We start from the raw sequence: 27,748 nt of genomic DNA, 5'->3' as shown, positions 1-27,748 counted from the left end.
CAGTGTCACACTCTCAGGATTAACTAAGGGAATAATATCTTTTATGCATCTTTGCTTTTGGTTTGGCTGTACATACTTATTTTTTCCTATTGGCACTTATCCGTAGTGAGTCTTTTGTGTGTTGCGGGGAGGTATGTGTGTGTGGTGTGTGAGTGTGCACACATTCATGTTCATGTATGTGAGTATAAGAACATGTAGAAGTCAGGAGACCACTTCAGATTTTAATCCTTGTCTTCCACCTTGTTTGAGGCAGTCTCTCATGCTCATGTTTTTAACACTACATTTTCCAGGGTAGGTGGCCCACAGTGATTCTCCTGAATCTGCTTCTATTCTTTGCGTAGGCTCGCTGATATTCCACACACTAGGGTTACAACATACAGCTTTATTTATTTATTTTTAATTTTAAAATGTTTTGTTTATTTTTATTGAGAGCGACAGAGAGAGAGAAAGAGGCAGAGAACGAGAGAGAGAATGGGCGCACCAGGGCCTCCAGCCACTGCAAATGAACTCCAGATGCGTGCGCCCCCTTGTGCATCTGGCTAACGTGGGACCTGGGGAACTGAGCCTTGAACCGGGATCCTTAGGCTTCACAGGCAAGCGCTTAACCGCTAAGCCATCTCTCCAGCCCCAACATACAGCTTTACGTGGGACGTGGGATCTAGGATTCCAAGCTCAGAAACACAGCTCTTTACTGTCACCCTCAACAGTCTAAGGAGTTCTTCAATATTTTAGAGACCTCAACATGCATCAAACCAGAATTTGTGGCTTCAATGAAGACAAGAATATAGTATTGGAATTAAAAAAAATACTTTATTTATTTGAGAGAGAGAAAGAGGCAGATAGAGAATGGGTGCACCAGGCCCTCTAGCCTCTGCAAACGAACTTCAGACATATGTGCCACCTTGTGTGTTGGGCATATGTGGGTACTAAGGAATTGCGCTTCAGTCCTTAGGCTTTGTAGGCAAATGCCTTAACCACTAAGCAATCTCTCCAGCTCAGATTGTTTTTTATTTTTATTTTTTGAGGTAGGATCAATCTAGCCCTGGCTGAACTGGAATTCACTATGTGGTCTCAAGCTGGCCTCAAACTCACTGAGATCCTCCTCTATCTGCCTCCAGCGTGCTGGAATTAGAGGTGTGTGCCACCACGCCTGGCTAACTGTGTGTGTGTGTTTGTGTGTAAGAGAGAGAGAGAGAGAGAGAAAGAGAGATAAAAATTTTGTTTTTTTTTTGTTTTGAGGTAAGGTCTCACTATAGCCCAGGCTGGCCTGGAGTTCACTGTGTAGTCTTAGACTGACCTTCACCTCATAGCAGTCCTTCTACCTCTGCCTGGTCCTGGGATTAAAGGTGTACCTCCATGCCTGGAGAAATTTTTTAAAAATTTTTTTGTTTATTTTTATTTATTTTTTGAGAGTGACAGAGAAAGAGGCAGAAAGAGAGAATGGGCGTGCCAGGGCCTCCAGCCATTGCAAATGAGCTCTAGCTGCGTGCGCCCCCTTGTGCATCTGGCTAACGTGGGTCCTGGGGAATCTAGCCTTGAACCAGGGTCCTTAGGCTTCACAGGCAAGCGCTTAACTGCTAAGCCATCTCTCCAGTCCCCTGGCAAAAATTTTATTAAAGATATTTTAATATAGACTTAAGGGAGAAAAAGTGGCTCTTAAAACAGAAAGCAAGACATACTTCAGAGTGTGAGCATGGGCTTCTTTAAGGGAGATTTGCTTAAAGTAAGACATACCCAAGTATGAGTTTGGGCTCCTCAAAGGAGAGTTATAATTGTCTTAGTGTGAGTGTATGCACACATACACTATGGTGGTGGCTCTCAAATTACATCTTAGAAGGTTGCTAAGAAACATTTTTCTTTTGATAAATGAGATTATGAGGTGGCGTCATAGAGGTGCCTCGAATGGAATTATAATCTGATCAGGTAAAACCAGAAGGTATGTGGTTGCACAAGGGGTTTAACATGTACTTTCTCCCTGTCTCTGAGGCTTTTGGTGGGAGTCCTAGAAAATTACAGATTTATAGGTGGGAAGAGAGAAAGGACTTAAGCAGTTATTACTTGTGTTGAAATCTTTGCTTCACTGCAGTTGGTAGGCTTCAGCCAGACTCCTGGAGGAGGACTTTCTTTCTTTCCCTTTCTCTTTCTTTCTCTCTCTTTCTCTTTCTTTCCCTTCATATTTTTTCATCTTTCTATCCTGCTTCAGTTCAGACCTGAGAGCAGAAATCTCAAAATTACTGGTGATATCTGTGAAACATGAGCTGGCTAGCTGGCTTCTGGGGTTTCATTCCATTGGTGAAAGTCTAAGAAGTCATTATCCAAAGAGACAATTTTTGTGTTGGAGTATGTTACTGGAGTACGAGTAGGAAGGGGGCTGGAGAGATGGCTTAGCTGTTAAGGCGTTTGCCTGCAAAGCCAAAGGACCCAGGTTTGGTTCCCCAGGACCCACATTAGCCAGATGCACAAGGGGCCACACACATCTATAGTTTGTTTGCAGTGACTGGAGACCCTGGTGTGCCCATTCATATTCTCTCTCTCTCTCCCCCTCTTTCTCTGTCAAATAAATAAATAAAAATGAAATATTAAAAGAAAACGAGAAAGACTGTAAGATCACATCCTCAGGATACTGTGAAAATGCTAATAATGCAAATACGTATTTTAAATTCTTCTAAAAGCAGTCCATGGATGGATTTGTAAGTTCAAGGGTTTTATTGAGGGTAATGCCTAGGAAGTAAAAAAGAAGAGAGAAAAGGCAGCAGCAATGTCCTGAGGGCCAGTAGAGTCTTCAGATTGCAAGGTCTGTCTGATACCTGTGAAGGGAGAAGAGAAGGGATGTTGCTGTACAGGTACTCTCAGACTGGTAAGCAGAAATCCCCAAGTCACAGTTGACCCTAAGATTTTGCTCATTCTCAGGAAAGAATTTGCACTTGTACTACCATAATACTGGTTTAGGAAGGGAAAGAGTCATGTCCTGTTTTAGACTCCAACCCTTCTGCTTCCTCATTGACTTTGATCCTTTATATAGTCCCTTTTTGTACTCTAGTGTTCTTTACTGAGAATGTAGATGAACTTGTAAAATTTTGTTGCTTGTAGATAAATTTTAATCAGATTCCTACCAAGTATTGCCCTAGGTTTTTAGAGATACTGCTTTATGGTGGTTTGCTCCTAAAAGTCCTAAGGCTGAGAATCTCCTTGTACTGTCACTTTTTTGGACTTTTGAGATAGGGTTTCACTCTAGCTCAAGCTCTCCTGGAATTTACTATGTAGTCTCAGGGTGGCCTCCAACTCACTGTGATCCTTCTACCTCTGCCTCCCAAGTGTGCTGGGATTAAAGGTGTGCTCCTCTTAATACTCTTAAACAAAAAGAAGGATGTTGTAAATGTCTTATTGAAGTCAAGCCATCCTCTGATGAAAACAATCTTTGTGATGCAGAAGTTGTGTTAAATTCTTCCAAGTGACTACTTTAATTCTTGGATCAAAACAAAACAATCCAGCACATGTTGGGGCTGAGAGATGACTCAGTGGGTAAAGTGCTTATTGTGTAGAACCCAAGTTCTGACCTCCAACACCCATAGCGTGTCATGGTGGCACATACCTATAATGTTAGCACTGGGGAGGTAGAGATAGAAGGATCCGTGGGGATTTTTGGTTAGCTTGTTTAGCCAAATAGCTGAGCTTTGGGTTCAGTGAGAGATCGTTTCTCAAGAAAATAAGGTGGAGAACAACAGAGGAAGACACCCTACTTCAACCCATAGCCTCTTCTGGCACACATGCAAGCATATCATACACATGCAAAGTGGACTAGAGGAAGGAAGCATGATTTAGGAGCATGTTGTATGTGAGGAAGTACCTCCTTCCTCTTGGACTCTTAGCTCTTTTCTGGGGTGTGTGTGTGTGTTTGTGTGTGTGTGTGTGTGTGTGTGTGTGTGTGTGTGTGTTTGAGGTAGGGTTTTGCTCTAGTCCAGGCTGATTTAGAAGTCACTATGTAGTCTCAGGGTGGCCTAGAACTTGCAATCCCCCTACCTCTGCCTCCCAAGTGCTGGGATTAAAGGTGTGCGTGACCACACCAGGCCTTTTCTGGTTTTCAGTCTGTTTGACCTTCTAATATACTAATGAACTAAAATAATTTAAGTTATATGATCTTAGTACTATCATTTCAGACTTGTGGGCAAGGAAAATTGCCCAGTCAGGCAATAGCAGTAGCTTTTGTTTATTTTTAAAGACAGGGTTTTACGTAAGCTGTCTTTAAGCTCACTGTATAGCTGAAGCTGGTCTTGAACTCAGGATCTTCTTGCCACAGCTTCCCAAATAGCTAATACCATAGGTTCATGCCAACACACCTAGTAAGTCATTAATTTTTCATGTCCCTGCAAAAGTGAGCAATCCTATCTCTTGCATCATAGTGACTAGAGAGCACAATTCTAAGTCATTAGATATCTTTATCACCTTTTTGTGCACACACATATGTATAAATACGAAAATGCATGATGCCAGAGTGTATGTATGAAGATCAGAGGCCCACCTTTCCCTTCCACCTTGTTTTTGATATAGGATCTCTCTTACTTTTGCCACACCTCTAGATTCTCCTGGTTCCTACTCATTGCTGTACGTACATTGGGATCACAGAAAGATACATGCACTGCTTTATCCAGCTGGGTGCTAGGGAATTGAACCTATGCCTACATGCTTGGAAGAAAGCATTTTTAACCACTGATCTATCTCCTCAGTCCCACCTGCCTACTTTTGGGGTCAAAAGGCTGAGACAAGACCCAAAGAAAACAGAAATATTTGCTTTAAAATCAGAGTATACATTTCCCATTAGTGGAATCAAAATTAGTGTTTCTCAGGCTGGAGGGATTGCTTAGTGGTTAAGGCATTTGCCTGCAAAGCCAAAGAACCCAGGTTCAATTCCCCAGGACCCACATTAGCCAGATGCACAAGGGGGCGCGTGCATCTGGAGTTTGTTTGCAGTGACTGGAGGCCCTGGCATGCCCATTCTCTCTTTTCCCCTCCCTCTTTCTCTGTCAAATAAATAAATAAAGTATTTTAAAATTATTCTCTCTGTCTTTATAAATACAGATACCTTCATTTGTAATCTACACTAAAATTTTTGTTTGATTTTTTTTTCTTAGAGCAGCTTTATTCTGTGTATAAATGTTTTTTATTTAACACCGTAGTATTACTTCTAAAAGTGATATTTATCATCTTCTTCAATTGTAATTTCAGATGCTTATGATCTAGGTAAAGGAGCAGAAAAATCTAATCTCTCCCAAAAAAACGGTTTTGGGAAATGAAGGCATCTTATGGTTAGATGGCTATAGTTTTGTAGACTCTTCCACATATAACTTTACTTTCGATATATATGGCTGATTAGAGAGGCATTTCTCTACATGGAGAAGCAAGTAAACAGATAAATAAATGAAACTTTCTAATTTATTCATTTATTCTTTTATTTCACATGCATATGCTGTTTGTGTGTGTGCATGTCATGTCCATATGTTTATATATGTGTTGAGACCAAAAGACTACCTCAGATGTTTTTTGTTCCTTAGGTACATCCTCTGCTTTTTATATTTGGTTTTTCAAGGTAAGGTTTCACTCTATCTAGCCCAGACTGCCCCGAGATTCGCTGTACTGTCAGGCTGGCCTCCAACTCATGGCAATCTCCCTACCTCTTCCTCCCAAGTGCTGGGATTAAAGGCGTGCACCACCGCGCTTGGCTCAGGTTCTCTCATTGATCTGGATTTCACCAATTAGGCTAGACTGGCTGATTAGTGAGCTCTAAGGATCCAACTGTCTGCCCTTTCCTAGCCTTGGGATTATAGGTGTGTGGCATACCTAACATTTTTATGTGGTACTGGGGATTGAATTCATGTTCCTCATGCTTACAGGGCAAGTACTTTACCAACAACAGAACTATCTTCCCAGTCCCCAAACTTCCTATTTTGTGGTAGATAATTTCATATCCCAACTTTTTTTTTTGTTTTTTTTTTTTAGAGGTAGGGTCTCACTATAGCCCAGGCTGACCTGGAATTCACTATGTAGTCTCAAGGTGGCTTTGAACTCATGGCAGTTCTCCTACCTCTGCCTTCTGAGTGCTGGGATTAAAGGGTGTGCACCACCACACTGGCCTGAAAACCCAACTGTTTATTTATGTTCAAGCCTAACAGTTAATATCTCAGGACCAGAGTATTGCACATAGGGCTTTGGGTATCATGTTGAGATAAACCTTGTTGCTAGCAGTGGGGATATGTATATAATTTCCTTTTCCAGAAAGGAATAGTAACTTTAGGATAGAGATACTTGATTTTGTGGATCTGCTTTGATCCTTTTTGGGTCTTAGTTGGCAATCATATACTTGGGTGTATGTTGTATTGAGCCAACATAGAGTAAGTTTAGTTTGGGGTGTTTTTTTTTTTTTGTTTTTTTTTGTTCATTTGTTTATTTTAGAACAAAGAGGAATTCTTTGTTTTCTGAAACAACTACACACATTAGCTGCTTACTGTACTGTTTTTTTTAAAGATGTTTCACATAGGATGTCTTCAGTGCTCACTGAAGTCAGCTTAGTTATTCCAAAGCTGAAGTTTTAAGATTTATTTTCAAGATTGCATCCCTCCCCTTTGCTGTGTATGTTTTGCATGCGTGTGTGTGTGTGTGCGTGCGTGCGTGTGTGTGGTGCGGTGCTCATGTATATGAGCATTCACATGTATGGGGAGGTCAAAGATTGATGTCCGGTGTCTTCCTTGGCCACTCTATGGGAATAACTTGCTGAATTAGCATGTCCTGTGTACTGATTTGTTTGTATTTATTTTGTATCCTGCTACATGGCTGTAGGTTTTGATCAGCTCTTAACAGTTTGCTAGTAGAGTCTTTAGGGTCCTTTATGTATAGAATCATGTCATCTGCAAATAATGATAACTTGATCTCTTCCTTTCCAATTTGTATCCCTTTTTATGTGCATCTCTTGCCTTATTGCTATGGCTAAGACTTCCAGTCCTATATTAAATAAAAGTGGGGACAGTGGATACCCTTGTCTTTTGCTGATTTTAGTGGAAAATCTTCCAGTTTTTCCCCATTTTCTGCTATTGAGTTTTATTCCTACTCACATAGAAGTCCAATCATTTGTAGCTAGGATCCAAATATGAGAGAGAACATGTGACTTTTGGCTTTGTGGGCCCAGGTTACCTTACTAAGTATAAACCTTCCCAGATCCATCCATTTTTCCTGCAAACTTCATAATTTCATTTTTCTTCACTGCTGAATAGAACTCCGTTGTGGGAATGTGCCACATCTTCATTATCCACTCATCAGCTGAGGAACATTTAGGTTGGTTCCATAGCTTTTGTGAATAGAACAGCAATAAACATGGTTGAGCAAGTATCTCTAAGGTTCTGAGATGAGTCCTTAGGATTTATGCCTAGGAGTGCTATAGCTGGATCATATGGTAGATCTGTTTTTAGCTGTCTCAGGGACCTCCACATTGATTTCCACAGTGGCTGGACTAGATTACATTCCCATCAACAGTGTATAAGAGTTCCTCTTTTTCCACATCCTTGCCAGCATTTATGGTCATTTGTTTTCATGATGGTAGCCAATCTGACAGGCGTGAGATGGAATCTCCACATAGTTTTTTAATCTGCATTTCCTTTATGGCTAGGGATGTAGAACATTTTTTAGATGTTTATATGCCATCTGCATTTCTTCTTTTGAGAACTCTATTTAGTTCTATAGCCCATTTAATTGGGCTGTTTGATTTCTTATTAAGTTTTTTTTTTTTTTTGAGTTCTTTGTATATTTTGGATATTAGTCCTGTCAGATGTATAGCTGACAAAGATTTTATCCCATTCTGTACCAGCCCATTTTTTTGCCTAGATTCTTTTCCCACAGTTGCCTTGTGCTTAGATTTTTAAAAAATTTTTGTTGTTGTTGGTAAACTTGATTGTGAAAACAGTTGGTAGGGATTCTGCTTGCACAGTAATAGCAGAGCTGTATTTGTTACCTTATGACTTGGAGTTTGGAGAAATATGTATTTTGGGAGTTGATGCTCTTGAGAGACTGAGGGCCAGTATTATGCAATAGCCCATTTTCCTCCTGTTAAATTTAAATCTCTGATCAGTGCTAGGAATTCATCAGTCAGCCAACCATTAAATCAGTCAACAAATAAAATCTTCCTGGGCCTGATGGCACATGCCTTTAACCCCAGCACTTGGGCAGCAGAGGTAGGAGGATTGCCGTGAGTTAGAGGCTACCCTGAGACTACAGAGTGAATTCCACGTCAGCCTGGGCTAGAGCAAGATTCTACCTCAAAATAAATAACTAAAAATAAAATAAATGTTGGGTTGATACACCTGAGTTTGGGTATGTTTGGTAAGAAATATTTTGCAGATGTTTGGCCAGACTACCATTTTAACGTGATGTTGTTTAAGATGTTTCATTTTTGTACTGTAGACATTAAAACAACAATGGGCTAGAGGGATTGTTGAGCCATCTGTAAAGTATGAAGGCCTTAGGGGGCCTGACACTGCCCGAGTTTGCATCTCTAGAACCTGTGTAAACAGCTGAATGTAGCCATATACTGCTGTAACCCTGGTACTGCAGAGGGGAGCAGAAACTGGGGAATCACCTGAGTTTGCAAAAAAATAGCATTTTCTGGTGTCAGAAAGAGACTTGAAATTTTTTTTATTTATTTGAAAAAGAAAGAGGCAGAGAGAGAATAGGTGCACCATGGCCTCCAGCAATGCCTTAACCACTAACTTAACCACTTAATTCTCTCTGTCCCTGGCCACCTCTTATGCAAGCTCATCTGAAATGGTCCTTGAGTACTAGAGGGTATGATAGAGATGTCTTACTTAGTGCTGAACACTCCACTGTCACTTCTAAGCACTTTTGTTTTGAGCCTCCCCAGTGGTCACTGCCATCTAAAAAGAAAAGCTTCTCTGATCAGGAGAGACATTAGTATTAATATATGGGCATAAGCATAAATGTTTAGAGGGTAGTTTTGTGGACATAATATATCCATTCATGCCAGCAACTGTAGTAGCTACCCTCCCCCACCCCTGGGCTATGATAAGGTTTCTATACTAGGCAGGCCTCAAATCCAAGCAGAGAAAAGTTGGTTTCCCCCGTAACAGATATGCCATCATTGCACCAATTGGCACATCTGGCCTGGCTGACCAGATGTGTGGCCTGCAGGGTCTACTGCTTGCTAAGATTGTTGATGATCTTTATCTCCCAACAAATTCCAGCACTATGACAGCTAATCAACAGCGGGGGGGGGGGGGGGGGGGGGGCTCCAGCTCAGCTCTGTTTTCTGCAGCCCAAGCATGTAATGTCTTCAGCAGTAGCGTGTTAACATCTTGGGGACAACCTTAAAATAGCCTATGTTGTTTTGGGAGCGTTAGGTGGCCTTGAAAAACAACAAAAACCCTTTATTGTGCAGGTAGTAAACCCCAATTTTTGGGTCCCTATCCTATTTTACAAAGAATTGACAAAAAGGACTCAAAAGATAAATGATTTAGTTTATTTAGGAATAAGTTAGGAGTTGTGAAGTTTATTTAGGGGCAACTGGTATCTAGGGAAAAGCTGGGGCATGTGGAAGACAGGACCTAGAAGCCCCTTCAAGTTAGAGACCAAAGAGGATTAAGAAATAGTGAAGAGGGTCAGTGAGATGGCTTAGTGGTTAAGTACTTGCCTGTGAAGCCTAAGGACCCTGGTTCAAGACTCGATTCCCCAGGACCCATGTAAGCCAGATGCACAAGGTGGTACATACATCTGGAGTTCATTTACCATGGCTGGAAGCCCAGGCATGCCCATTCTCTCTCTCTCTCCCTCCCTCCCTCCCTCTCTTTCCCCCTCTCTCTGTTGCTCTCAGATAAAAATAAAAAAAGAAATAGTGAAGAAACAACAATAATAATAAAATAAATGCCAGGTGTGGTGGCGCAAGCCTTTAACCCCACACTCAGCAGGCAGAGGTAGGAGGATTGCCTTGAGTTTGAGGCCACCCTGAGACTACATAGTGAATTTCAGGTCAGCCTGGGCTAGGGTGAGAACCTACCTTGAAAAAACAGCAACAAAATAGTGAAGGATTCAGACACCAAAGAAAAATCATACATGTAATAAAAGTGAGAAGGTACCCCAAAGCATGACACAGAAGGCAAGCAGAAAAACACCCAGGCCACCATGAGTACTCTTCCAGGCTGGGAAGGAGAGACAGACTCACACAACTATGCAGGACAAGTCAAATGGCAAAAAGACAAGGAGTGGGAGTGGCCCAATCTACTTCATATACATCAGACAGCTAATCAAGGTGAGCCTCATCATTGGGACTCATCATGGATTCAAGGAGCTGACTTGGGAAGGACCAAGATCTGATTGGTCCATGGACTCAAGAGTAGTGACCCAGAGATGCTGAGCTGAGGAAAGATCTGAAGTTTCTGCTGGGCAGGTCACTGTCAGCCATCTCGGAGAGACAAGATGAGAAGCAATTTTCTGTTTTGCCAGGGTGGGCAGAATGGCATCTCCTTGTTCCCTCTGGGCTTCTGTGTCTAACTACCTGTTTAAAAAATATATACAGGCTGGGCATGGTTCCGCACGCCTTTAATCCCAGCACTTAGGAGGCTGATCTCTGAGACTACATAGTGAATTCTGTCATGCTAGGCTACACTGAGACCCTACCTCAAAAAAGGGAGAGGGGGGGAGTACAGAGCTGGAGAGATGGCTTAATGGTTAAGATGCTTGCCTGTGAAGCCTAAGGATCCAGGTTTCAGTTCCCCAGTACCCATGTAAGCCAGATGCACAAGGGGGCACACGTGTCTGGAGTTTGTTTGCAGTGGCTGGAGGCCCTGGTGCACCCATTCTCTAGCTCTGTCCATCTGCCTCTTTCTCTCTTTGTTGCTCTCAAATAAATAAATAAAAATAAAAAAATTTAAAAATTATACATATATATATTGGTATTCCCTGTTTCTCCTTTAGCACCATTCTTTGAGAACTTAGTTTAAAGAAATACTTGATTTGTATTTGTTTAATTTGTATTAATTTGGTTTGCTTGTGTTGGGGATCAAACCCGGGCCTTGCATATACTAGCAAAGGCAGGTGCTCTATGACTGATCTACATTAGATTCTGGAGTTAAAGGGTGGTGGCATGTACCTAAGGTAAAATGTAAATAAATCTATGATAACATCACAGCAAATAAGAATGAATAACAAAAATTTGGCAAGGAGTACAAGATTATTTCTTCTTTTGTAAAGATTATTTCTTCTTATGAAAGGCTTATATTAGTGTCAACATCATATCTGCTTTTGAGATGTTGATCTCTGGTTTTGCACATTGCTGAAAGAAGTCTTACTAAGTCTTCAGGGAGCACAGTGAGGTAGGATTTACCTTCCATAAGAAAAGGTTCTCTCCTGATAGCTTAACAGTTAAGGTGCTTGCCTGTGAAGCCTAAGAATCCAGGTTTGATCCCCCAGTCCCTTATAAGGCAGATGCACAAGGTGGCACATACATCTGGAGTTCATTTGCAGTGGCTAGAGGCCCTGCTGTGCCCATTCACATTCTCTCAAATAAATAATAAGATAATTTTCACTTATTTATTTGGTATTTATTTATTTGAGAAAGGGGGTCCAGAGAGAGAATGGGCATGCCAGGGCCTCCAACCACTGCAAACAAACTCCAAGTGCATGCTCCCCCTTGGGAGTCCTGGGGAATCTAACTGAGGTCCTTTGGCTTTGCAGGCAAACACCTTAACTGCTAAGCCATCTCTCCAGCCCATAAAATATTTTTTTGAAAAAGAGAAGTTTCTCTCCTGATGTTTGTTCCATATGTCTGCGTGTGTGTTCATATATATATAGCTTCTGCCTTCTGTTTACATTATTTATCTGCTGTCTGAGTGGCTTTATGGTTTTCCTCTTTTGTTGTTGTACTCTAGTTTATGGACACATAGCTTGTTTTTTAGCTTTTGTCTTTTTCGCAACCTTTTAATGTCTTTGATTCTTAGACAAATTTATGTAGAAGGTAAAGAAGTTTTTGGCAGTGGAACTCCTGGGCTATAGAATATGCATATTTTAAATTGATGTACATAGTTACATTGCCTTCCAGAGAGTTTTAAGCCATTGTATCCTCCTCCCCTAATCTGTAATTATGCAGTAAATACTCTTCCTTGCCATTAACACCATCTCGGAAGCCATTAGATTCTCAAAATTTTTGTGGATCTGATCAGTTATCACCCCCACACACACACACTTTGATCTTCACAGATGAGTAAGATTGAACATAATTTTATATGGATATCAGCATTTTTGTTTCCTATAAACTGAATATCTTATTCCTACTCCCCATGTTCACCCTTTTCTTTAAAAATTTTTTTTTGCACATAAAGAAGTTAACTTTACTATATTTTATAAATATTTCTTCAAGTGAATCATGTCGTTTGAAAGGTTTTATAGTATTTGTTAATGGTGGCACGCCTTTAATCCCAGCACTCACCCAAACTGTAATGTTCATTAGTAAGATCTCTGTGAGAGGAAAGAGAATGAAAGTGGGGTAATGTATATGTAACATTGGAATTCATTACATTTTTTTCAATTTTGGATGAAATATACATATCATTAGGAATGCTAGAAACTATTCTGATCTTATAATTAAGGATAGAATTCTCTTTCAAAGAAATTTAGAAGTTATATAAATTTAACTGCTTGAGCTTTGCATAAGCTTCCAGTGTGGCTCCTGTGACATATCCAGTGGTTGTGGAACCTACTAGCCTAGGGGGCAAATTGCTTCTTGTGCTACTGAGTAAGTGTATATCTGCTGGGCTCCCCTGGCAGGTAGTACTGAGGAAGGACCAGGCCTGCTGTTTCCTCCCAAGGGGTTGAGGAGGAGGGTGGGTGTTGACGGCCAGGAACAAACCACTGAGCCAGGATTCTTGTTGAAGCAGGAACTCACTTTATTGTAATAGGCAGGTGCTTATATAGCTTTGAGAACAAGGGTGGGGATTTTAGGATGGGGTGAGATGTAAGGGCCATTAGCATACCACAACTTTTGAGATGATTGGTTCTAAGCACGTGCAAGAGAACTCCAACTTTCTATGCAGAAGAACAAGGCCTAAGGCCATTAGGCGTCCTGCTGAGTCATAGCTGGCTAGAGACAGGTCGCCAAACTTTAGCTAGGCTCAGAAAGTTCCACTAGGCCTCACATCCGGGCCTCTCAAGGCCCAACATATATCAATGACAATATGTTGTCCAGCCCACATCAGTCCCACTCGTGACATGAATTGACTCTTTAGTAGATGGATTTGCTTTAGGTTTCCAAACATTTTTCTTAAGATTCTCTCTAAAGTCCCATTCTTTTCTGAAAACTTCTTTAGTTGAAAAATTTCCTAAAGGCCTCTGTTTAAAGTAGGGCAAGCATTCTGTATGGATGATAGCCTTAGGTTCACCTTTGTACCTGAACATCCTGCTCTTCTTTGCTCCCCCTTACCCCACCTTTTCTTTTTTTTTTTTTTGAGAGAGGAAGATGCTTCGTTCCCATTCTGACATAGGACTTAAATTGAATACTAATTGTATCTAACTTGTTTTTTTTTATTTTGAGGTAGGGTCTTGTTCTAGCTCAGTCTGACCTGGAATTCACTATGTAGTCTCAGGGTGTCACGAACTCACGGCAGTCCTACTACTTCTGCTTCCCGAATGCTGGAATTAAAGGTGTGCGCCACCACATCTGGCTTAATTTCAATTTTTTGATGGCTAGTGGAAGCATTATATCTAATTAGAGCTTTCTGTCAAATAATACAAGCTTTCTTGTCTCCTTTTAAAATATCCAGGGTTAATCCGTTAAAAATCCAGAAAGTAACCCAGGATACTTTCTCTCTAGCCTTACTATTCTAGATTAAAATGAGAATAGAAGGCAGTAGGTGTTACTGTTTTGAAAAGTTTTGGACTTTTACTAATTACAGTAAAGCAGATGACGATTTGCCATACTGACGACCCACTAAATCCTGTAATTTTTAAACATGCCTCTGATTGGCTAATGGTTTCTCATTGCATACTTGTCCAGTAGAAGATAAGCAATGAGCAAGGCACAGGTGTTGCTATCCCCATCAGCAGCATCTCACTAGAATCTCACTAGAAAAATCTTTCAAAACCTGTCTGTTGCTAACTAAGCTGGCTTATAGCAGCGGATTTTTTTTTTTTTTTTAAATTTTGGTTTTTGGTTTTTTAAGGTCAGGTCTTGCTCTAGCTCATGCTGACCTGGAATTTACTACATAGTCACAGGGGGCCTTGAACTCATTGCTATCCTCCTACCTCTGTCTCCTGAGTGCTAGGATTTAATGTGTGTACCACCACACCTGGCTGAATTCTTAATAAATTTGTAAGTATGGTTTGAACAGGATTCTGATGGGAAATACATGCTGTGGGTGTCTCTGAAGAGACACTGAACTTGAACTTACATCTTAGGTAGGCCAGTGGCAACTTGTAGAATGAAGTGACTCTCATCGAAAAGATAGGCATTTGAAGAAGAGGAGAATATTCCTGGTAGATGAGAGAGCATGGCATGTTTGGAGAACCAGAATGTTAGGTGAGTGGATCATAGCATGGAAAATGATAGAGTGACCGTAGTCATTAAGGTAAGACAAATGGTCAGGGGTTTTTAGGGATTGCATGTAGAATAAAAGGAAAAGGAACCTTCTGGTTGAAGAGCCTGGAAGAGATTATTATAGATCTTTTTTGTTTATTTTATTTATTTATTTAAGAGGAACAGAGAGAAAAAGAATAAATGAGAATGGGTGTATCAGGGCCCCTTGTGCATCTGGCTTACGTGGGTACTGGGGGAGCCTTGAACCACAGTCCTTAGGCTTCACAGGCGAGCGCTTGACCATTAAGCAATCTCTCCAGCCCTCATTATAGATCTTTTAACTTAGGACATTTCCCTCCTGTAAATGTGATGGACTGTTTCTTTTGTTTAGTTAGGTTGAGTAGATATTTATAGGTTTATTTGGGAACCGTTATCATTTCAGATCTGGAAGTGCCTTGTGACGCCACCAACAATGGCAGGGCTATGTGTGTATCCTACTGTACCCCGCACATTGTGACTATTAAATATATTTCATCCTGGGCTGGAGGGATAGCTTAGTGGTTACGGCATTTGCCTGCAAAGCCAAAGGACCCACATTAGCCAGATGCACAAGGGGGCGCATGCCTCGAGTTCATCTACAGTGGCTGGAGGCCCTGGCACACCTATTCTCTCTCCCTCCCTCTTCCTCTGTCAAATAAATAAAGATGAAATATTAAAATATATATATTTCATCCTTTCCAAATAGCAAGTATTGGAATGGAGTCAAAGAGTTGTATGTTAACTTCTTCCTTTGTAAAACTTTTTTTATTCTGTCCTGGTATTTTGTCATTAGGAACACCTCTCATGGCCTTGCATGATACAGAGTATTCTTGAGTTAGATGTTGTTCTCAATTATTTTATCTCAGGTTATAACTCCCCATGAGAAGAATTACTGTTAGTCATACACATTCCAATCATATGGAGTAGGCCAGGAGTTTGTCTAGATAAACAGTAGTCTGTTTACAAACAAAGGAAGGTGTGTAGGGTTCTTAATGCTCTTTCCAGTGAGAATTGTGTTGTGAAGCCTTTCTCAACTAGTTTCCTTTGCCTGTGTTTGGCTCAGCTAGTATCTACTAGCTAAAGAGAAACTTTATGCTGAAGGCTCAAACATGACTGAACGTTATTTAGAAAGGTCTTTTGCCACTCCCAGGCACAGATACATGTATCAAAATTAAGCAAGCATATACATATACAAGTTAAACATTCCAAATCTGAAAACTTTAAAAAAACAAAACCTTAAAATGTAAAACACTCCAAAGTCCAAATATTTTGTCAAAAAATTCTACGCAAACATTCTAAAATCCAAAATGCTGAGATAAGAATAATTTCTGATATTCGGTAATTTGAATAGGGGATAATCATCTTGAATATCCAGGATTGCCTTTCCTAATGTTACATTTGAATTTATTTTACAAATAAAAATTCATGGTATGGGGCCGGAGAGGTGGCTTAGCGTTTAAGCGCTTGCCTGTGAAACCTAAGGACCTGGTTCGAGGCTCCATTCCCCAGGGCCTACATTAGCCAGATGCACAAGGGGGTGCACGCATCTGGAGTTCATTTGCAATGGCTGGAGACCCTGGCATGCCCATTCTCCTCTCTCTCTCTCTCACTCTGCCTCTTTCTCTCTGTCTGTCGCTTGTAAATAATAAATGTAAACAAAAAAATTCATGGCAACTTGAATTTTGAAAAGACTAATACATTTTACAATAAGCTTTCTACTTTTTTGTCTAGCTCAGTGTTAAGGTTGTTAGTGCTGTGTATGTGTAAAATTACTATTATTTAGTTGGCAGGATAGAGGGAGATGGACACAGCAGGGCCTCCAGCCACTGTAAACAAACTCCAGATGCATGTGCCACCTTGTGCATCTGGCTTTACATGGGTACTGACTGGGGAATTGAACTTGGGTCCTTTGGCTTTGCTAGCAAGTGCCTTAACCGCTAAGCCATCTCTCCAGCCTCCTATTACATTTTAAATGATTGGAACTCCATATGCTTAGAAGGTGCCTGACTAACCATAATTCTCACAGGGGGTTTTACTGAGAGAAAACGATTGAGAGCAACATCTAATTCTACAATACTCTGTAGCATACAGGGCCATGATAGGTGTTCCTAATGAGAAAATGCCAGGACAGAATACTAAGTAAAAGTTACACTTTTTTTTTTTTAAACAAACTTGTTGTTTGGACTATTCTTTTTTAATATTTTTACTTATTTGCAGCACAGAGACATAGAAGACAGAGAATGGACAAACTCCAGATGCACGAGCTATTTTGTGCATCTGGTTTTATGTGGGTACTTAGGAATTGAACTCAGGTTGTTAGTCTTTGCAGGCAAGTGCCTTAGCCACAGAGCCATCTCTCCAGCCCATGGACTATTGTTCTGTTTTCATCTTTGACAGTTTCGTACATGTATATAAAGTATTTTGATCATATTTACCTCATTACACTCCCCCTTCCACCAAAGGCCCAACTAATCGCCTTTCTACTTTCATGTCTTTTTTTTTTTTTTTTTAAGCTTTTGTATGTGTTTGTGACCTGGGTTACATTAGGACGGCTTGCATGAGCATGGGGTCATTTACTGGAGTAGGGGCAACTTACTATTGGCTACACCACTAAAGCATTGTTTGGTTTTGTTTTTTAAATAGGAGTTCATTGACTTAAAGGTGATTTGTCTAGTGTAACTTAAAAGGTTTAGTTAATAAAGTTGGTGTGGTGGCACATGCCTTTAATCCCAGCACTTGGGAGGCAGAGGTAGGAGGATTGCTGTGAATTCGAGGCCACCCTGAGATTACATGAATTCCAGGTCAGCCTGAGCTAGAGTGAGACCCTACCTTGGAAAACAAAAACAAACAAAAGAAGAAGAAGAAGAGGAAAGGTTTAGTTAATAACTGCTTCTGAACTGCCTCCTCTCGATCAATGAGGTATAAATTTCTATTTCCCATAGTAAGTAGAAAGGCCTGCCTTTTAGGGTAGTTTGGTAAAGACAGAATCAACAGATTCACTGTATGGAGCAACATTGTATCTTGAAGTGAATTTTCCTGTGTGATTAATACCTTTAAAAGTCAATTGATGGGCCTGGGATGGCTTAGCAATGCCTGCAAAGCCAAAGGACCCAAGTTCATTTCCTCAAGACCCACATAAGCCAGATGCACAAGGTGGCACATGCGTCTGGAGTTCATTTACAGCAGCTGGAGGCCTGGTGTGCCTATTCTCTCCCTCCTTCCCTGTCAAATAAATAAATAAAATATTTTTTTAGGGCTGTAGAGATGGCTTAGTGGTTAAGGCCTGCAAAGCCTAAGGATCCAGGTTCTATTCTCCACGTCCCACATAAGCCAGATGCACATGGTGGCGCATGTGTCTGGAGTTTATTTATAGTGGCTAGAGGCTCTGGTGCGCCCATTCTGTGTCTCTCTCTCTCTATTTCTAATAAGTAAATAAAAATAAATTAAAAAAATATTTTTTAAAGTCAATTGATGTATATGAAGGTAAATCCTGTCATCTAAATAGAAGAAATTCCTGGGCATTCATTCAGGTTGATAAGCACTTCCATATGGGACTAGAATGAACGACAAATTTTAGTACATTTGGTTTACTTAGAGAGACTTACACTGAGCATGGTGGCACATACCTTTAATCCCAGCACTTGGTAGATGGAGGGAGGAGGATCACTGTGAGTTCTAGGCCTGCCTGAGGCTCCATAGTGAATTCTAGGTCAGCCTGGGCTAGAGCAGGACCCTACCACCCCCCCCCCAAAAAAAAAGTGGGAGGGAGGGGTGGACGGACGGATTTTCTTATAAGTACTTGAATATAAGGAATGTGCTAAGATTTTCTAGATTGAAGCATTTATGAGGTCAGACACTTCCTTCTGATAGTTCTAAATAAGTCACACTATTTTTGTAGATAGTAATCCTTGAGCCTGAATCCGTTTTTGTTGAGGGCACCCCTACTCCTGCATTCATGTTTAAGTGGACCACTTAATTTTATTGACATTACAAAGCAACTGGGAGAATGGATAATGAAATCCTCACTAGATTGGATAGTGAAAACTATAGTTACCTGCTTGTTGCTGGGACAAGGCATTGGACCAAAAGCACCTGATAGGAAGAAAGTGTTAATTATAGTCTTGATGGGGAGCTTCATGGTGGCAAGGGAAAGCATGGCATGAGCAGAAGTTGGACATCACCTTTGCCACAGCAGGAGAGCTTTGGCCAGGGGAGCTTTCTGTCATACCACTATGCCTGCCCCAACAGTACACCTCCAGCAAGGCTCCACCTCCTGCATTGCCATCTGCTGGGTATCAAGCAATCAAAACACCTGTTTATAGGGATCCAACTCAAACCACCACAGTGACTATATCAATATATCACCTCAATTTTAACTCGTATGTTTCATCTTACCTCCTTCCTGCCCTCTGTTAAATAACATAGATTATTTTTTTATTAGAGAGAATTGGCATGTCAGGGCTGCTAGCCACTGTGTTTGAACTCCAGACATGTGTACCACCTTGTCCACACATCAGCTTGTGCATCTGGCTTATGTGGATTCTGAGGTCTTTGAGCATTGCAGGCAGGTGCTTTACCACTAAGCCATCTCTCCAGACCCCCCCCTTCTTTATTATTTTTTCTCCCCTAACAGTCCATAGAGATGGAGGCATGGAAATAAGTTGCATTATCCTCATTTAACAAGAAATGAAATAAAATAACAAATGAGGGCTGGAGAGATGGCTCAGTGATTAAAGGCACTTGCTTGCAAAGCCTGATTGACCCAGGTTTGACTTCCAAATACACATTTGAAGCCAGATTCACAATGTGGTACCTGCATCCAGAGTTTGTTTGCAGTGGCAGGAGTCCCTGGTGTGTCCATATCTACTCCCTGGCTTTGTCTCTCTCAAATACAAATATTAAAAAAATAATAATAACAGATGACATAAAAGGCAGGTAGTAAAACACAGCCAGATCTCATCTTTACCCATTCATCTGCTTTTGGTATTACGAACTGACAGCATTACCATACAAAAATGTCTCAAGAGCTTCCAAAAGCAGAACATTGGGTTAATTCTTTTGTCCATTTTGTATCTCTCCAGTGATTACTAGCATACTTTACTGAAGGAAGCACATTTGTTTTGTGAAAGCAAACCATATATTTCATAGTTTATTCCAGGTACCTAGGATAATAACCTTTATCCCTTTTTTTTCAGTTTCCATCTATTTTGTTTTTTCTTAGAATTTGGCTAAGGCAAATCTTAGCTCCCTGACTGCTGAAGAAATGCTCATTGTTTCGTAGGTGGTGACTAATACGTACTTTTCTGTGCAATACAATTGCATTAAGCTTAGTATAGAAAATCTACAAACATGACTGAAGTAATTTTACAAAGCAGTCTGAGATGAGCTGGATTAGTATACATCAGTAATTCTGACTGATCACAGTAATCTTAGTTTTAAAATTTGTTGATTTAGCTGGGCATGGTGGCATATGCCTTTAATCTCAGTACTCAGGAGGCTGAGGTAGGAAAATTGCTGTGATTTCAAGGTCATACTGAGACTGTATAGTGAATTCAAGGTCAGCCAGGGTTAGAGCAAGACCCTACCTCAAAAAAAAAAAAAAAATGTTAGTGTACACTGTTTTAGTACCAAGAACCATCTTTCTTTCACTTCTTGATATTCTTGAAATCTTGGTGTTAATCAACATCAGGTATAATTTGTTCTTGCTTATGGTTCAGTGTGAACTGATTTATTAATGAAATTGGTATTATTTAATTTTTTTTAAACTAGCTGTGTATCTAAGGATGACTTTGAACTTCTAACCATCCTGCCTCTACTTCCCAAGTGCTGCGATTATAGACAAAGTGCTACCATACTTATACTCATTTTATGTAGTGCTAGGGATTGAACTCAGCCTTGTATATGCTAAGCAAGAACTCTGTCAACAGCATGGCATCCCCAACCCTGAACCTCGAGTTTTAAAATAGTTTTTTAAATTTTCTTTTGAAACTGGGTGTGGTGGTGCATACATTTAATCCCAGCACTTTGGAGGATCACTGTTGCAGTCAGGTTTGCATTGCTGGCAGAAATCACCCAACCAAGAGCAGCTTGTGGGGAAAAATGGGCTTGTTTTGGCTTACACACTCGAGGGGAAGCTCCATGATGGCAAGGGAAAGTGATGGCATGAAAGGGTGGACATCACCCCCTGGCCAACATAAGGTGGACAACAGGAGCAGGAGAGAGTGCCAAACACTGGCAAGGGGACACTGGCTGTAATACCCATAAGCCTGCCCAAACCGTACACTGCCTCCAGGAGGCGTTAATTTCCAAATCTCTATCAGCTGGGAACCTAGCATTCAGAATACCTAAATTTGTGGGTGGGGTAGGTCACCTGAATTAAACCACCTCAATCACTATGAGTTTAAGGCCACCTTAAGCCTACATAGTGAATTTCAGGTCAGCCTGAGCTAGAATAAAACCCTACCTAAAACAAAACAAAACAAAACAAAACAAAACAAAACAAAACAAAAAACACTTTTGAGACAGGGCTTTGTACTTTGTACCCCAGACTGTCCTGGGACACATCCAGCCATATTTAATTTTTAAAACCAAACTAAGTAAATTCTTGCCTTGAGGCATGCTTGCCCATGCTTGTGAGCCAAACACCCTTACCACCCCACACATGTTCTTTTTTTTTTGTTTTTGTTTTTGTTTTTCGAGGTAGGGTCTTACTCTGGTCCAGGCTGACCTGGAATTAACTCTGTAGTGTCAGGGTGGCCTTGAACTCACGGGCGATCCTCCTACCTCTGCCTCCCGAGTGCTGGGATTAAAGGAGTGCACCACCATGCCCAGCCCATACACATGTTCTGCTCCTCAAATATCTTTGTATTTTGGCTCCACTTATTTTGGTAAAACTCCTTCAGTCACAGTCATCACCTAATTTGGAGTCTTAGAGACGTAAGGTTACATATCTTTTTAATAAAGATGCCCAGAAACATTCCCATTCCCCATGTTTTTCAATCTTGGACTAACAAAAAGTTGTACTGTTTTCTCAGTGTTGCTAAATTGTGTTGCTCTTATTATTATGGTTCATTGTAAATTACAAAAATGTACATCTTTTTATCTAGGCTGGGCGTAAAGAAAGAAGTGATGCACTGAATTCTGCAATAGATAAAATGACCAAGAAAACCAGGGATTTGCGTAGGCAGGTAAGCTGGGGGAAAAAAGGTGCTAATTGCTTTTCTTAAGTGCTCAATTTTATGGTTTTGATTAAAATCCTAATAAATACTGGGCTAATTTTTTTTAATTAGGGGAAAGGATAATTTTCATAGAAAAGTTACTCTGTTCTGCTGCTCATAAGCATCTTAATAAAATCTCAGAAAGACAGAATTATATGGTCCCACTGGAATTAATTGAATCAATTTAGACTGACTTGGGGACCTTTGAGAATAACCTCAAAGGGTCTTGTTATATTGGTTTACATACATTAAACATAGAAATTCCATTTACTTATTGACTTGCCCCATTCAGTTTACACATTTGCAATTAGTTCCCTTAGATCGATGGTGCAGATGTGTTTCTAGTTCACATGATACAATAGAAATGTTGAGGATGCTAAATTTTCTATGTTGGCAAATGTAAAAAGTCTGTTCCTTTAATGACAGATAATCCCATCAGGAATTCGTAGTACAATTGGGGTTTAATTCTTTAAAGAAATTACAGGGTTTGTGAGATAGTTCAGTCAGTAAAGGGCTTACCCTGTAAGCATGAGAACCTGGGTTTGATGTCCCAGTACCCACATAAACGCTGGATGGAGTGGTACACACCTATAATCTCAGCTGTAGTGATGTGACAGGCCAATTTCTAGAATTTATGGGCCAGTTAATTTAGTCTGATTTAGTTAATTGATGAGGTTCAGGTCAATGGGAGACCTTGTCTCAAAGGATTAAGGTGGGTAGTGTTCATAAGAATTACTCCTGAGTTTGCCCTCTGGCCTCTACATGCGTGTGCACACACATATGCACTCATACACATACCACCATGCATATACACAGACATGCATGCACACCACACAAATACAACTCCTCTCCCCTCAAAAAAATACCCACCAGCTAGGATTGACTTGGTCAGGTGTTGAAATCTAATGGGTTAGCAGTTAAGACACTTGCCTGTGAAGCCTAAGGACCCAAGTTTGGCTCCCCAGATCCCACGTAAGCCAGACGCGTGACATGACACATGCACAAGGTGACACGTGTATCTGGAGTTGTCCTCTCCCTACCCCCCACCACAAGGTAGTGTCTCACTCTAGCCCAGGCTGACCTGGAATTCACTATGTACTCTCAGGGTGGCCTTGAACTCACAGCGATCCTCTTACCTCTGCCTCCTGAGTGCTGGGATTAAAGGCATGCACCACCCTGCCCGGTGCATTTGGAGTTTTGATTGTAATGGCTGGAGGCCCTGGCACACCAATTCTTTCTCTCATTAAAAAAAAAAAAAAAAAAAAAGACTTAAGAACTGGGGAAGTGGCTCAGTGGATAAGATGTTTGCTACAGAAACTGAGTAGCTGAGTTTGGATCCCCTGTTCCATGTACAAAAGCCAGAAGCTGTGGTGGGCTTCCCAGTATGCCTGTGGCAAGGAGGGTGGTAGAGACAAGGGAATTCCCCAGAAGCTCACCAACAGAGTAATGTGCAAGATATACCCTAGCTCTAAACAAGGTGGAAGACAAGGACCAACCCCAAAGTTGTTTTCGGACCTCTACATGCACAATGTGCTGCGTACACACCTGCACTTATACACGTGCACACAGTCTCTCTCCCTCCCTCCCTCTTTCTCTCTGAAAGAATGAACACAGAGCTTTTAAAAAAGGCAAGTCTTAATAATAGTTTTTAAACAATAAGTGCAGAGACATTTTTTTGCTTATGTCTGATATAAAGTAAAATTAAAGATCAGACAGATCTTCCATTCTTTTTGATGAAAGAACGTGTCGAATGGTTATAAAGGTTCATAGTGTGCTTAATCCTTTTAGATAAACCAGAAGTGATCTTTTTCCCGTTTAATTAGCTAATTAGGTTAATGATGTATATTCTGCTTCTTTGTGCCAGTTCAGAGCTGCTTCTGTTCCGGTTTAGTTTTGTAATTCCCGAGGAAAAAAATACATTGTCTTGAAAACTGAGATTCTATTTCATTGCATTGCTTACATGAGGGGTTCTTCTATAAGTGCAGCCTAGCTTCTATCCAAGTATCTGTATTATTAAAGTACAAGAAAAAGCAGTCTAGATTTTTGGTAGAAATATAATCAAATGTATGTATTTTAATTATTAGCTTCGCAAAGCTGTCATGGACCATGTTTCAGATTCTTTTCTGGAAACCAACGTTCCACTGTTAGTGTTGATTGAAGCTGCAAAGAATGGAAACGAGAAAGAAGTTAAGGAATATGCTCAAGTATTTCGTGAACATGCCAACAAATTGATTGAGGTAAGTGTACTAGCAGTTTCCGTAACTTGGTGAAGCATGGCAGGTTTTAACAACAATATTTGATACTAAAAACCTTTAAGGACTCACCTAATATATAGCATGTATAAACAGATAGTCTTTGATTATCACTGGGTGTTAATCCAAAAGTATAGCTTGGAGGTTTTTTTTTCCAATTTACATTATGTAATATATAAAGTGGTTAGTTTTTATCCTAGAAACTTTAACATCACTACTTAGAGGTAATGCAGATAAACACAGATCATGACACTAGACTTAAAAAGACAGAATAAAAAGAGGTGGCAGCTAAGAGCTGGAGCTCTCCTGAGTTGCACTGCCTGGGCTTACATCCTGACAAGTCACCTAACTCCTCTGTTCCCATCTCTCATCTGTAAAATTAGTATGCTAGTGATAACTACTTTGGGTTACTTTGAGGAGCAAGAGATGTGTTTCAGGTACTTACCCTTATGCTCAGGGAAGACTCAGGAAAGTATTTTTCTTTTAAGTAAATGAACCCTGACATGCTGCTAATTAGATAAGCTGGTATAGTAGGAATTTGTATGAAAATGGTTGGTTTGTAGGATATTAACAAAAAGTGAATTGCCACTTAATTTCCAGGTAACTTAAGCTTGTTCATTTGCTAAGTGAATTTGTTATTAATTTATAGCTGTCTTTTGGAAATATGACACACACTAAACATATACCCAGGTCACTTGGTTTTATATATTTTTAAAAAATAGTTTATTTATTTATTTGAAAGAGGAAAAGGGGGGAGGGAGCATGCCAGGGCTTCCAGCCACTGCAAATGAACTCCAGATGCATGCGTCACCTTGTGCATCTGGCTTGTGTGGGTACCGAGGAATCGAACTGAGGTTCTTTGGCTTTGAAGGCAAGCGCCTTAACCACTAAGCCATCTCTCCAGTCCCTGATTTTATATCTTTATTTCTTGTTTTGTTTGTTTGTTTGTTTCGAGGTAGGGTCTCACTCTAGCCCAGGCTGACCTGGAATTCACTATAGAGTCTCAGGGTGGCCTTGAACTCACAGAGATCTTCCTACCTCTGCCTCCCAAGTGCTGGGACTAAAGGCGTGTGCCACCATGCCTGGCTATATCTTTATTTCTTAATGTTTGTATTTAATATTTGGTAAAGATAATCCATAGAATATTGGTAAATTGGTCATTATGTAAGAACAGAGAATATGCCTTCCTGTAAAATGTATGTCTAATAAATTTAGATTTTTGTGACTTTAGTCCAAGTTAATACCATAAGACTGGGACAGGGGAGATGGCTCAGCTTGCTATTACAGTCAGGTTCACATTGGTGGCAGAAAACACCCGACCAAGAACAGTATATTGGGGGGAAAAGATTTATTTTGGCTTACAGATTTGAGGGGGAGCTCCATGATGGCAAGGGAAAACAATGGCATGAGCAGAGGGTGGACATCATCTCCTGGCCAACTTCAGCAACAGGAGAATATGCCAAACACTGGCAAGAGGAAATTGGCTATAATACCCATGAGCCTGCCCCCAACAATACTCTGCCTCCAAGAGACATTAATTTCCAAATTGCCATCAGCTGGGGAACCTAGCATTCACAGCATCTAAGTTTCTGGGGTACACCTGAATCAAACTGCCACACTTGCCAACCTAAGTTTAATTTTCCAGCCAACCACATAAAGCCAAGCTCTGGAGGGGCATTCATTTTTAAAGCAGCAAGAGACCCTGGTTCATCATACACACATGTAAATAAATAATTAGATAAATAAATTCCAAGGAAAGAATCAGTAATCACATTAACAAAATACTAATTTTACATCTAGTTTTCTTTGAATATTGATTGAAGTGTTATTCTGACCTGAATTATGGATGTAATACATAGCTGTTTGCTATTTTGGTTAATGATTCTGGCATTTGGAACTAAGATTAGAGAGTTTCATTTTTGTCTTCATAAGCATAATCTTGTTCCAAGTAGTCACATGAGCACACGAGATATAATTTCAAATGTACAAAGATTGAGTTCAGTAAGGCAGTCTCCTGTATGTCACAAAAGTGATAGCTGCCAGCCCAAGGCCGTGAGTACTGGTAGGGTAATGAACTCGGTGTGGCAGTTGAAGAGAGGCCAGCTCCTGTCTGTACTGAGTTGGAGAGCCCTTTACTAGGTCCAGTCTTAAGTCAGCATAACAGAACTGATAAATGGTGAAACATCTACTATATATGAGTGTTATGTACTGTCTATATCAACATTTTTCAAGTGGAGATTGAGGCTTGAAAGGTTATGTGCTTGCCAAAGATCACTTCTTACATACCCACAACAATGAAGGTTGTGTACCTGAGTTCATGGGTTTAGTGAACAGCTGAATATCCACTGAGAAGCATTAGATGGACAAACTCTTTGGAAGACTTTCTCTAGGAGCTTATACTTTTCATTACATTCTGAATATCTTCCTTGGAGATTAGAGTGTGATACTGCTCAATTCTAACCCCTTCCTCACCTCGTTCCCCACTGCATGCCCTGTATCCTCACCATTTCCCCGGCATCTTATCTGTGTTTTAAATGGCACATGGGTTCTCATTGTGTAAGGCATACCAGAGGCTTTGTAGTGCCATTCTGCAGTTGAATTATATTTATAATAATAGAAACAGTAAGACAAATAATATGTCCATACAAGGGAAATGAGTTTTTAAAGTGTTTTATTAGGAGCGTCAGATTTCTGACTCAAAGCAGAACCTTGCTGGGTGTGGTGGTGCACACCTTTAATCCCAGCACTCAGGAGGAGAGGTAGGATGATCACCGTGAGTTCGAGGCCACCCTGATACTACATACTGAATTCCACGTCAGCCTGGTCTAGAGTAAGACCCTACCTTGAAAAACTAAAAAAATTTAAGAAAAACAAAAAAGTAGAACCTTATTTTTCCATGACAAAACTGCTCCTCCCCCCACTTCCACTTTCATGTCATAATGAGAACTCATGAGCTAACTATAGACTTGTTTTAGCAAAGGTTAAATACTTCTCTGTGAGTGTTCTGTTAATCTCTTGACTACTTTTCTCTTCTCTCCTAAATGTCTACAGGCCTACCAGTAGAGTTCTGACACTATGTGCTGGGAATTATTATAGGTTATGTACAGGTTAAGGTCATGAGTCCCAACAAGAATATGCATATTTCAAATGCCAACTGCATGTCTTGGGGAGTCCAAGATATTACCATTCTGACCAACTTGTTAGAGATCTGAGGAATTCTCGTAATCTATTTAAGGCATAGTTATTCACAAGAACAATATATAGGCCATTTTACAGAGATAGGATCTTTATTCAGTACCAACTAAATTAAGAGGTCTATAGAGTGTTCTTTGGGCAAAACTTTGTCCCTCACCCAATGGAATCAGAGCATCCTGCTGCTATACTGGCATGCAGGCAAACCAGAAAACTAGATAGCTCCAGTGAGTTTAAATGTCCAGGGATTTTGTTGAGATTTTACCATATATGTCTGAGATTAAATAATGACTTAGTAGACCTTACTCTGTACTCCCCCTCCGCTCCAGGTCAAGTTGGCCTGAAAAAGCACTAATCATCTAATCACATAGTTGCACCTCCCCATCCCTATTGCCACTTCATTAGTTTAAATGATCAGGGCTGGTCATGCGATACTCATACTATTGAAATTTTATCTTTGGTTTTTCTGAGGAATCCAAGACAACCCG

General features: G+C 40.5%; 1 protein-coding gene across 1 annotated transcript in view; it reads left to right on the top strand.

The window, feature by feature from the left end:
* The window catches only part of Ctnna1 (catenin alpha 1), a 191,732-nt gene that overhangs the window by 118,681 nt on the left and 45,303 nt on the right, over positions 1 to 27,748 (top strand). The window contains exons 8-9 of the mRNA XM_045132282.1: positions 21,706 to 21,786; positions 23,901 to 24,053. Of these exons, the coding sequence (XP_044988217.1) occupies positions 21,706 to 21,786; positions 23,901 to 24,053 (234 nt within the window). The remainder of the gene's footprint in view (positions 1 to 21,705; positions 21,787 to 23,900; positions 24,054 to 27,748) is intronic.

Source organism: Jaculus jaculus, chromosome 13 (genome assembly GCF_020740685.1).
Source record: "Jaculus jaculus isolate mJacJac1 chromosome 13, mJacJac1.mat.Y.cur, whole genome shotgun sequence".
Classification (NCBI taxonomy): Eukaryota; Metazoa; Chordata; class Mammalia; order Rodentia; family Dipodidae; genus Jaculus; species Jaculus jaculus.
The sequence above is the reverse complement of the archived record's forward strand: the minus strand, read 5'-3'. Positions and strand labels throughout refer to the sequence as shown.